This window comes from Melospiza melodia, chromosome 3 (genome assembly GCF_035770615.1).
Source record: "Melospiza melodia melodia isolate bMelMel2 chromosome 3, bMelMel2.pri, whole genome shotgun sequence".
In the NCBI taxonomy this organism is placed as follows: Eukaryota; Metazoa; Chordata; class Aves; order Passeriformes; family Passerellidae; genus Melospiza; species Melospiza melodia.
This window is the reverse complement of record NC_086196.1, coordinates 6,154,723-6,168,056: the sequence shown is the minus strand read 5'-3', so window position 1 is coordinate 6,168,056 and position 13,334 is coordinate 6,154,723. Positions and strand designations below refer to the sequence as shown.

Sequence of the window (13,334 nt, the reverse complement as noted above, 5' to 3'; positions counted from 1 at the left end):
GGTGACATTCAGATAACGGTTGGTACGAGTACCTGAACAGTGAGGGAGAGTCCCACTCCAGTGGCTATCTTCTTGGCACTCCCTCGTAGAATTTCCTATGAGCCTTCGACCCGCTGTGCAAGAATAGTGAACTATGGAGCCATATGTAAATTTGTCTCCTGAAAGAATCGCATTTGCAGGTACCCCAGGATGTCCACAAGAAATGGCTAACAGAGGAAAGAGCACAAGTTTATGAGAGGTTTTCATAGCACGGGGAAAAAACTCTTAGAACTTTTAAATACAAGGCTGGTTCCACAAAATATACATCTGTCTGGATTTCAACTCTTACATAGCTTTTGTTTTCTTCTTGCTATAGATGATTTATTGGTCATTCGTAAGATTAAGCACAAAACTATGTATAAAACTAGCCTATCCACTTTAGCTTTTTTCTAAAAATATATAGATTTCTTTCCTCATTCATTTCTGTTCGTGATCCTTCTCCCTACAAATAGCACAGCTTATTTTGGTTAGCAATAGGAAAGAAGACACCAAATAAGGCTATTGTTGTAATGCACTTATATATTGCAGATATGATGACATAAGTAGCTTTACCATATCTACAGCTAGGTACAGTTTAAGCAGCATAGTGAAATAAAATATTTATTCTGTAATATTATTTTAGCAATATGATGAACTAGAGTGAGCAAGAGGAAAATGGATTACTGATAATTTTTTATAATTTTAAATCATATTTATTTTTCTAAGATACAAGAAGTAAAGAACATGCTGGCACCAGTAAATATTCTGGCCAAACTAAAAAAAAATTATGCAGCTACTTTGTATTTAAAATTTTGTATTTTCCCTAATTATTTTACTACTGAAATGGGAATAAACCCACTTTTTCAGGTTATAGCTCTTATTGACAGACACTGAAAGCACAGATTATTGTGAAAAAAACACACAAAAAAACCTACTTGGGTCATGTGAATATTACATACATAGCAGTATATGAAAAGCATAGTAAAGAAAAAAATTCACCAACCTAGTGACATTCATTACTCTGCTATACAAGTGTAAATCCATGAAATAAATTATTTTATAAAAAATTGCAATTTTGTAAAGCAAAAACTTTAAAAGCATCTCATGTGTTTCAAATTAAAATATACTTCAATTTCATTTATTACTTCTTTTCATTGCATTGCAAATCAGAAATCATGACAGCAAATTAACTGTGATCAGAGAAGGGAAATATCTCAATGGAAATTAAACTCAAGCAAATAGTTATTTTGTTTGATATGAAGCTTACTGATCATAGGAAACACCAGATTTTCTCCCTCTCTGAGGAGAAAGTGATGGAGGAAATATAAAGTGATGTAATGAAAAGACCCTCTTGAGCCAAATTTTTCTATGCAATATTTCACAGATTTGTTCTCATATATACACTACAATGAGTCTGAAAAAAATATAAATATCTGATATAGGCATTAATAATCTTAGACTATCATTCTTGATTAGAACAAATAAATAATAATTTTAGATTTCCCTAGCTCTTTCCGGACACCTTAACAATTTACCAATAGGGAAAATTATTGTTGACTTTTGGCATTTGAAATAATAGTTTCACAGTTCCCTGGAAACACATTTTTAATAATGGTAAGTTGCATGATATTCTGTCTTAATCTTTCCTTTCTGAGATGTACAATTTGCAAATCATTGATCTCAAAGTCCACATTGTTCCTTAATAGATGGCTACACTTTTTTCTATCGCGATTTAAAATCACGTACAACTCTTTAATGCTAATCCAACCAAATGGACACTCACACAAACACTTTGGCAATGACCTGTCCCATAACCCATTGGCCTTGCAGGTCAGTGCGGATGAGCCCAAGAGATAAAAGCCCTTCTTGCAATGATACGCCACGCTCGTTCCGTATTTGAAACTTTCGGGATAATTCTGCTGTCCGTGACGAATTGCGTTCTCCACAAAGCCAGGATCAGAGCAGTTCACCACTGTAAGACAAACAGTTTTCATGGCTGAGGCATAACAGCAATAAGTACAGCAATGATTTTCATTGCTTCAACAGAAGCTCGCGACTGTGGTTCATCTACGGATCCTTTGCGGGTTTTATTTGATTTAAATATCAGAAATATTGACCCCTAAGTAAGACACTAGATCTTTTTGCTTTGAAGGTAATACTACAATTTACTCCAGTTCTTTTAATAATCTTGGACAAGATACATACTATCAAGTATACAAGTGGTTCAAAGATGAAAGAGAAATTGGAGGGATTTTTTAATCATTCCCTTGGCAGGCTTAATTTGGAATTCTACATAATTTTTATGTGAAGCAACAGTTAAAATAACACTTTGACATTTACTTTTTTAAAAAATTTTACTCTAATGAGAAAATTTGCTTCAAATATTAAGGAAATTTTCTGCTATTACTGTGTAGAACAGGTAAAGGACAACAGTGAAAATCAAATACTTGATAGGGGAGCAGGAGTTAGGGTAAGCACCAAAAAGCATGAAGTAATTTCATATAGTCATTAAAAACATAAAAAATTATGGGTATTTTCATTGTTGTTTTGTTTTTATATAAAGAGTAGCTACCATCCCCACCCCTTCATTTTATACTTAGCAGTGATTACAGAGTCATAGATTCATTCAAAAGCTTGGGTTAGAAGGGACTTTTTAAAACACTCAGTTTTGTTGTCTGTTGATCTGAAAACTATATGAAAAGTTACAAACACCTACTCCACCCCTCCCATCTTCATTCTTCAGATAACACTATAAATAAACTAAAAAACCCACTTACAACATAATTCTTATAATAAATTGATGCTCATCAAAGAACCACAGGAATCTACTTTTCAAGTATGTCATTTAGTTCAAATCAATTCTCATGAAAAACAAATCAATGGACAAAATATGGATAAGATTATAATTTTAGAAGTAAGATATACATAGTCTTCAATGGACTGCTTTTTGCTCCTTTTATTCAAAAGCTTAAATTTTACCATACATAAGATTTAAATGTGATAATTAGGCAATACCCTAGAACAAGGCATCCTGTGCAAATACTCAGTCATTGAAGGGACATTTCATTCAATCAGCTAAAAAGCATGAGAATTTTAGAAAAATTCTAACATCCTTAAATTTAATCTGGAGCAAAATCCAGTTTTAATTTATTTATCCTTATCATTTAAAGCGATGTTCTTAAAAGTGTTAAATGTTCATAATTTTAACCTCACAATTCTAAACAAACATATACCTTGGTCTAAAGAATGAATGAATCTATGAACCTAAAGTTTTTCTTCATAAAAATTATTTTAGAAGTAATATTTGGGGTAAAGAACTCTTCTTGGCATAAAGAAACCTATTTTTCATGTACCAATTGTTATTAAAAACACTGAAAATACAATTACATGGAAAAGTCAATTTTTTTAAAAAAATTAGGTATTACAATGATGAACACAAAGCATTAGAAAGGTATTAGGTAGAATAATTATGTTCAATGAAAGAGATCATTTTGTTGTTTTGCATTTTTTTGTGTCCCTGAGCAGTAATAAAACTTTAGTCTCCTAACTAAAACTATTCCTATTTGATTTATGGTGACTCCTATGAAATAATTCAACAGAGAAGTTACATTCAGCTTACATTACATTAGTTTAGCTTATATTTCATATAAAAAACTTTTATTTAAACATCGTGTTATAATCCTAACATTTTATACAGAAATCAGATAAATGCAGGTTAAATAAGTATATGTTTACATAAGATTTCATTGACAGAAAAAAATACCTTTTTAGCTCTTGGTTATTTTTTTTTCCGTTCCATAAGACAGGGAAAAATATCAAGTCCTAATATCTCACTGCTCTTCGAAAACTGAAAAAAATTTGGATGTGGAAGTCTTGCTTTGAAGAGCTCCAAAAATCCTTTCTTCTGAGGATCTCTATTTAAGAGTATTATGAAGAGAAAATGCTTTTTTCTGTTACATGACACATTCTTTGTCACTGCTTTTTTTCCACAGTTACTCATCTTTGTCAGCTAAGTCTAATTCTTGCACTGGCAATATAACTATCATTGTAGAATAGGGACACGTGAAAGTCTGTAAAATGCAGAGCCCACTGACAGGTTACCTTACCGAAACATTAAGCTAGATCTGAAGGAGCTCACATGTACTCACAGTACAATCCTTTCTTACAGAAACCAGCACAATTCCCAGAAACAGCACAATCTGCATCCTGATTAACCCTGTTTCCTAGGCAATTAGACACAGTGCAGTGCTGGGTGGATGCTGCTGTAAAGTTCCTGCTTTTGGAACTAGCCTGCATCCTCTGCATAGTTATACTTTGCCTTGTACAAACACATCCTTACACTTAATTTTTCCACGTAAATGTCTACATGTTCCTAAACGTTTGAATACACATCTGTATCAATGTGAATTAAAGAAAGCCAGCACTCTTTTTCTGGCATGAGGCCAGTAGATGGTGGCTCAGTCTATGCCACTGTGCGCTGCTACTCTCCAGAACAGAGTGAATTTCTCTGAACAGCTCATGAAGAATGATCCTCCTGTCCATACTGCCCCCTGAGCCCTGTGCCAAACAATTCCTGTGAATGTACCACCTGGTTCAAATGAAAAACCAACTAAATAAGTAGAAGCAAGTCAGCTCCCACGCCAGGCAGTGTTTAATTTAAAAATACATATTGATTTAATTTCAGACACAGAAGTGAATATTTAAAAATATTTTTATTAAGTTAAAACTATTTTTTATGGTAATTTGACTCCCACCTCACAGTTACACAATGCCACTATTGTGATCCGCCACATCAAAAAATGAAGTCCAGAGTTGTATGGAATATTTGTACTGGTAGAGAACTGAATTCAGGTCTTCTTGAGACCTATACCCATGTTAAAATCAGTGCACCATTTTCCAACAAAAGCTTGTATCAAAAAGTAACTATGGCAAAATAACACCTGTCCATTCCACTGACACCTACCTGTTCTAGCAACTACACCTTCAAGAGCAGCTCTCCCCTTACACGACACAGATAAAAAAAGATGGAATTGTGCTTTATGGCTGTAACAATATATGTAAAATCCTGTGGAAAAATAATAACCACATTTCTCTGCCAATAGTCCAAAGGTGAATTAATATCAGTTTATAAATATAGCAATCATATTTAAAATCTTATAAAAATTTATCCTCATACAAATATAACTCCTTGGTATACTCACAGAGATCTACAGTACAGATGCATGTTTAGTAGTCTGCATTTAATATCATCCAAATTTGTTTTATCTAAGGAATATAGCACTATAAACTGGGCATTTACAGCTTAAACAGGACATACACTTTTACAGTAAAATGTCATTAATGAATACACAAAATTAGTGCAAATTTGCATGAGTAAACTTACTACTGAATTCTTCCCAAGGTGTAGGACAAGATTCATGTTGTTTATCAGATTAAGTTTCTTATGATGTAAGAAGAATCCTTTTTCGTGATATCTATATTTTTAGTTTACTTTCTGGTGTGATTTTTGGGTGGTTTTGTTTGGTGGTTTTATTAAGGGGTTTTGCATTTGTTTAAGGTTTTTGTTTGTTTATTTGGTTTCGTTTTGGGTTTTATTGCTGTTATTGTTGTTTTGTCTGAGAATGAAGTTGCACATGCTCTGGTATTCTCTTTGATTGAATGGGAAGGACAGTAGAGATCTTCAGGCACAAACCTTTAAAAGAAAGTGCCTTCCAGAACAAAAATGTAGACAACTCATCATAGTATCATAAACTATCAGCCACATAGAAATCTCATTTGTGAGTTGTGGGAACTCCAGAATATCAGAAAGTGCTATTTTTTTAAACTAGAATATTGACTGCTTATTTTATTTCTGGATCAAAAGGATAAACAGGGAAATGCGGTACAGATCAAAATATGTAAAAGAAAAAGCAGAAAAATAAACAGTGAAATGCCTTTTTAGACTTTGTTCAAAAGAAAATACAAAAAGTATTTTGTTTCACTGCAATTTAGAGAAAATCATTGCTATTGAACTCAAATATGCGCTAGATTAGTTGAAAGAGAACATTAAAAGTATATAGTTCAAATTATTTCAATCTCAGAATATTCTATTGAAACAAGAAAAATCTGCTGCATGTTAAAAATTCTTATTTATTAAAGGTTTTGTAGATTCATGAATACGACTGTTTTCGAATATCCTATGGATCCTTCAATTCTCTACCTAGGTTTAATTTTTAACCAACATTCATATGAGCTGTCCCTTTTTTTAGTGAAGTTGAGATTATTAACAGAAAACAAAATCAAATATAAATGTTTAAAACAAAATATTTGGTTTAACAGGCAGTTGTGCCAAGCTTGCTTATTATGGGAAGTCAGTATTAGAAATTAAAAGGAACTTTGCTTCATGAAGATATGCTGGCCCAAAGCCACCCAAAAGCAATTTTAACTGAACTATTTTTGCAAGTCGATAGGGAGAACAGAAAAAGTTAATTCTCTATGCAGACCAGAAATATGTAATGTTCAAGGAATATATTGCAGTCCCAAATAATCAATTTTTCTGTGTGATTCAGAGTTTTCACTTCAATACCAGCAGTATCTGTTTAGACAGCTCAGGGATGAATGAAATACAAAACAGTCACCAAATGCATAATTTAAGCAATTGCTCTGTGAAAAAAATCCTTGCATCGTACAGAATTTTTACCAAATGATTATGCAAGAGAATACGATCCCTCAAGTTAAAAAGTAACCACAATTATGCCTGCAGTGCCACTTAAGATCAGCTATCAGTTTTTAAATATACACACAAATGTGCTGCTAAGAAGGGCTGCAGTAAGGAGTACTTTAGAAAAGAATTTGAGTTGTACAGAACTAATGCAGTATTTCCCCAATTGCCTTTCACCCTGGGGACTCAATTGCAAATCACAGAGAGAGTAGATGGAGATTGCTCCCTCTCAATGACACCTGTCAAGAGTTGCATGGGCAATGAATTCTGTCACTCTTGGTTAAGTCTTCTGAGAAAAGCCGGAGAATACTCAAAGTCTGCCCTGATAACTTTGGAACCTCACATTGAGTAGATTCAAACCCTTGAGGACAAAGAAGTTAAAAGACCATGTCAGAGTCCTCCAGGGCAGCTTTCTGTTAAGAAGTTGAATGATCATCAAAAAGTTCATCATTCACAGTATTTCGTTTCTTGTTCTCCTTTTTTTTTTTTTTTTTTTTTACAGAAACTATCTTAAGCTTTTTTAATAAACTTTCATATATTATCAACAGATTTTAAATAAAAATTTATGCAAAAAGTATTGCACTAATGTTGGTATCTAGAAAATGTTTAGGGATTAACACTAGAGTGAATAAAGACTGGAGAATTCACTCTGGTTTTCTAAAAAGTTTTTAAAAATGCTGCCAATAAAAAGAAAGAAAGCTCTCCTTGTGAAAGCATGATGACAAAATTGCCAGTAAATGGAATTTTACTAAAGGACAAGGCAAAGTCTACAATAAACAAGAATGAAAACTTGTCAGATTTTGCCAGGTATTGCAATTGCAAATTGACCAGAAAGACAAAGTACTTACCTGTTATTTACTCTTGTGTTCTCTGTATGCAAAACTAATTTTTAGGCATTTATGTACAAGTAGTATTAACACAATAGGTTTTGTCAGAATGTTACAAACTATGGGATGGTGACTTACAGTCTTTTTCTTCAGATTCTTTATTAATCTGAGCATTGTTTTTCACCTGGATGAGGACCTCTTCAACTGCCTCAAAAGATGTCTCTACTACCTTTTGAAATGTCTTTGCCTGATCCCCAGGCTGTTTTCACTCCAGAGAGGGGCATCTCTGCCAGATCAAGAGAATATCTCAGACACTGTAAGGCATCTCCCATGGCACTCCACCTCCCTATTAAGGAAACTCACTCAAGTACAAGTTATCTTTCTGAGGAATATCAACATGCTATCAATATGAACAGATTAGGCATATCTGACATTGAAGTATAAATAAGTCACAACAAAGGCCTCTGACTCTGGAAAAAAAAAAAAAAACTGAACAAAATGCATTTCTCAGCTTATACAAATCCTTGACTCTACAGATTGAAAACTGCTTAAATTCCGAGCTGCTTTATTTTTGGATGAGAAGAATTGGTCACCAATCTCAGTCTGTCAGCTGCCATCAGAAAGGTTATTTTTCTTGTCAGTGAAGGAGTGGAACATATTACCACTGATTCAAATGACATAGCCACTAAATAGAACACAATAAAATTAGCAATTCTTTCTAGATACCAGTATCTGGATAGGACATAAAAGCCTAATTAAACTTTTCAAGAATCTAATACCAATGAGATAAAGAAAGATAAACCTTTCAATTTAGAAATTCAGCACAAATGCAGTATAAATAGAGAACTGAATTCTTTATTACAAACAAATAGCCTGGACTTACTGATACAGGCTGGACAATGTGAGCTAACTCAAACCTATGCAACTTTGCCAAATGAATCTTCCCATCGAAGTTTTTCTGGTCTTTAGAAACATATTTCTAACAGGAGGAAAGCTCCTAAATCTCATTTATAAAAAGATAAAAGGAATTCTGAAGGAAACAGTAGCAAAGGATATTCACTTTTCCTGGAAGAGATTATGAATATAAGTCTGCCTTAATACAGGCAGAAAGTGTGGTGTTTAATACAGCAGTTCTTGCTTCAGGCATAATATGTGAAGAAATGACCTGCAGTGCAATCAGGAGTGCAGAGCCCTGATGAGACCACCTGATTCAGTTCTCATTTTGGTGGTTAGGAATTATTATGACAAGTAGAAAGAATGGAGATTGGCTTTCTGTGCTTCCAACGACTAAATGGAAAGTGGTTCCAAACTGCTAATGGAAAAAAAAAAAACCAAAACAGTGAACATACTTGGCTTAGGATTTAATATAGTCATAACTACTTCTGGGGTAGCACATCCAGGCTGCACCGAGCTCTGCGCAGGCAGGTTTGCAGCAGAGAATAGAGATCTGGGTATTGTAATTTTTCTGATGCCATTTGGTTCCAGTTTAAAGGCAAGTAAACTACCTACTTGACCTGTTCTTTATCAAATAAATAAAAGTAAAGATAGAATCCATGTGGATAATGATGAATTTAAATGATGAATTTAAAGTCATATTTCAGAGACCTTCACATTACAGAAAAAGTTGTCGCCAATCTTTAGAAAATACTGAGTCCATCAAAAGGGTTAAATACAATTTTTAAAATAGACATTAGTGTTTAAATAATTTTTTAAAAATTGGGGCTTCTATCTCACAAAGTACCTTAACATCACAACATGCTCTTTTTCACTTGTGACAGAAACAGCACGAACACAGTTTCCCCAAGGCATGGGTATTTTAAGAATAACATTACCTCAGAACACAGGTCCAAAAAAAATGCTAAAAAAAATGTAGATTTTCAGAGATAAAAGGTTTTACTTACTAAGCCAAAACAGACACAAAAGCGTTCCGGAATAGGGGAAAATATCATTGCAAAACAATTCAGTGTTTGCAGTGCATTTAGGAAATACAAACATTAAAATCCTTTTTTTCATACAAGTTTTTATCATGCAGATCTTAAATAGCAAATGTGATCTTTTGTGTGCATTACTTTTTTCTTCTCCAAAACCTCCCATTTAACTTCCTTACTAAATTTCCTGTCTTTGATTACTTAACTGTTAACCTACTCTTGACACAACAGAGAGAAGCAATGTATCATTGCAAAAGGGTGCCTAAGAACTGCGCCAGATTTATTTTGCTAAAATATCAAGGTTTCGTATGGACATATAACAGCTCAGTTTCAACATAAATTAAAAAAAAATAAATAAATAGACTCTGCAATAGCTTCAAGTAGCAGTCTTTAATTTGTAGCATTTGCTGTACAGTCAGCCAAACGAAGCCAAGTTCATTATTGACTCAGGTGAACTCAACCGAGGTTTGAAAGAAAGGTCATATGTAAAATCTCAGTTGAATTAAATGGTACGAGTTTGCCAGGAAGCTATCCTTTCCCAGCAGGATATTTAAAGAGCTGGAAGATTTACTTTCTTTGTAAACAAATTCATAATTCATTGTTAAAACAATGAACTTCAAAATAAATGCTTTCCATGCAATTCTAGAAGTAAAGGCTTATGCCAGAAAAAGCGCTATTACTTGCTTTAGGTAAGTTCTAATCAATTCACTAACACCAAATTTGACACAGGAATATTGCTGGTGTATATATATGGTCTTTAGTCATCATATGTATACAAGGATACTTGAACTTGGAAGTGACAACTAAACAGTTTGCCCAGGGCTTTGTCCAGTTCAGTTTTGAATAGCTGTAAGAATGGAAAATCCACAATGTCTCTGGGAAATTTATTCAAGTGTTTTATCACCCTCACACTTAAAAAGTTTTTTCTTATGTTTGATTTTGTACCCTTTGCATCACATACTTTCAGTGAACACCACTGAGAAGTCTGAACCTCTTTTTTTACACTGTCCCTTAGATACGTATATATGATAAGAAACATTTCCCTGAGCCTTCTCTTCCCTAAGCTGAACAGCCCCAATTCTCAGTCTCTCTTCAAATCAGATGTGAGCCATGAGAAAAGTTTGTTTCTCTGAAGATATATTTAGGAAAGGGCAGAATACACCAGAGAGTGGAAGCCACACACACACAACAGTGAGAAGAAAGGGAACATTGAGTTTAGAGGAGAAGGCAGTGCACGAGGGAGTAGATACTCTCTGCAACCTGTGCCAGAGAAGAAAAGTGAGCAGGAACAGCAAAGATACTACATACTAACTGCAAGGTCAACCAACCACCCTAACCTAAAATGAGAAACAACGCCAATTATCAAGGCAATTATATTACAGCACTTTAAATTTTCATATAATTGAAGGACCTATCCCCCATATTTCTAGATCAGAGATGCATGTACTAGGAGAATGGTATAGAACTACTCTAACACTGATATGCTTTAGCTGATTTGGATATTGAATATTCCCTTTACAGTACAACTAACTATCTTCTGGTGAACAAATACATTTACAACAGTTATTGTTACATTAGACAGTATATTATTCTCCATTAGGAGAGATCTCTTGGAAAAATTGCAAACTTCATGACAACTTTTCCAAACCCTTTAAATCAGTTAAGCTCGGCCACAGAGGTGAGCAGCTGCATTGCTATGATCAGCAGGAAAGCATTCAGGGTTTTAGCAGGGTGCATGCAGCAGGTGATGAAATTAGGCAGATCCTTGCAGTTCATGATGGAAGAGATACAAGGCAGTCACTGAAAAATATATCTTGCTATAGAGAAAGAAATACTAAGTGAAGAGAGGAATGAAGTGAAGAAACAGTGAGTGAATGGCAAAAGTCCAGCTTCTCACCACCTGCATGATAATAGCCAAACTGCAGACACCAAGCTAAGAGAACTCTGGGCCATTCCATTCTGGTAGGAGTTTACCATTCTTAAGTGAATGGATCTTGGCAGAGTTGGATCTATAATACTCATTCCTTTCAGAAAACCACCATCCCTAAACAGGATTTCAGACCATAAACTGGCCTCAAACTTTAATTCCAGTGAATAAATTTTAAAAGGAAAACAAAAATAGACAGGAGAGACCACTGAAATAATGTTGTAGTAACTGTAAGCATCCTAATTCTTATGTTCTTTTTAAAAATAATCTTCTTAGTCTTTGCATTGTTTCTCCTTGCTTTCATTTAGATTGTTTTTCTTGTAATAAATGCAATGAAGTTCCATGTAAATAGCTGAGTAACTCAACGTGGTTGAACTTCAGTAAAGCTGTTCTGTCTCTTCCTCTGGCAGTCAAACAGAGCAGATTCTGATTGAATCTATGGTATAAGTGAAAAAGTATGTGTTCCCAACTAATAAAACCTTACTTAAATGCCTCACAGATGAGACAGACTGAAGTGCAGCAAAAGAAAACAGTATAAAAGGGAAAAAAACCCATGAGCCTAAATAGGAACAGTTTGCTAACTCTTGTTTCTCTGTTCCAATAATTATATTGCTATGTTAGTTAACTCACTTGAATAAATTCTGAGGGTAGTGACTGAGTGAATTGCCATCTCTTTATTGTTTTAATGAGAATGAAAGATCTAATTCCACACACAGTGAGCCTGAAATTGCATCAGCTATCTCTGAAACATTATGATGGGCTAATCACGAAAGATAATTATTATTCTTGGAAACAACAGTTGTAGTACAATAAGATTTTTAATAAACCAACAGGTGGAGATAATAAAAGCACAATAGCTGAAGTTAAGTTCTTATTACATGATCTTCAATTCCAATGTTGTATCCTTAGAATGACTTTGCTGCCTGCAATTTCCTTTAGCCTATAAAAGATGATACAAAGAACAAAAGCATAGTACTTACACTGTTCTAATATTTGTCTAGTGAAAGAAAATACTCAAGTAAAGCTCAGTAACCACTGAATTTCTGGAGAAATTTTTGTGTTCTATCTCATTGCATGTTTCATAGCAGACATAGCGATCAGATTGTTTCCATACACTAAGCATTTTTTAATTTGTTTTTGGTTTAGATATTTGGAAATCAGCACTGTTATTAACATTTATAAATGAACCCAGATAATTCCAGGTTTGAATATGACCAGGAACAACATTTGTAAATTATAGCCATTAAAATACATTTCCTTCCAGACCCTTCACAAAAAGGGCATTGAAGGATATAGAGTATCTCAAAAAGTTTTCCCCAGGCCTTTGAGATCTTTCAGTATATCTTACATTATTTACCTCATGTCCAGCCTTCACTTCTCTGTCAGTTTGCATCTATGATTTGGTCAGAAGATACTCAGTCTGGCTCAGTGATCCAAAAGAAAATGTTTCACGATATCATTAAATATCAGTATCTTAATGGATTCAGCATTGAGAAAGCATGTACTGTACCAGTAGAAGTTATTTTAGGGCATATAACATAAACACACTAAACTAGTGAGCTGATTTTAGGTGTCTGATCAAGATATTCGTGGAACAGACCAAAGATGAGATGCTAGCTCCATATTCTGCAACAATAGCCAAAAATTAAAGAAAATAAATAAAAACATTGGTCCAAAACAGAATTAGTAAAAGAAACGTTAATTTCAGAGAGTTTTAATCTTAATTACATTACTGGGATCTGGATAAAGAATTCAATCTGAGAATTGTAGATTGCATTTTAAAATGTTTTTTCTTTGTTTTTTCCTAATATGTTCATTCGATACAGATTTTCTCATAACACAAACTTTTGCTTCATTCTCATCTCTCAAACACCTCCACTTTACCCATAGCACACCAGAAATCAAACTCAGATGTCCTTGCAAAAAAAACCAAG

General features: G+C 33.9%; 1 protein-coding gene across 2 annotated transcripts in view; it reads right to left on the bottom strand.

Moving 5' to 3' along the window:
- The window catches only part of CSMD1 (CUB and Sushi multiple domains 1), a 1,060,835-nt gene that overhangs the window by 35,590 nt on the left and 1,011,911 nt on the right, over positions 1-13,334 (bottom strand). For both annotated transcript variants that reach the window (XM_063150718.1, XM_063150717.1), the window contains exons 55-56: positions 1,802-1,990; positions 33-206 (exon numbers count right to left, since the gene is read on the bottom strand). In XM_063150718.1, coding sequence (XP_063006788.1) covers positions 33-206; positions 1,802-1,990 — 363 coding nt within the window. The remainder of the gene's footprint in view (positions 1-32; positions 207-1,801; positions 1,991-13,334) is intronic.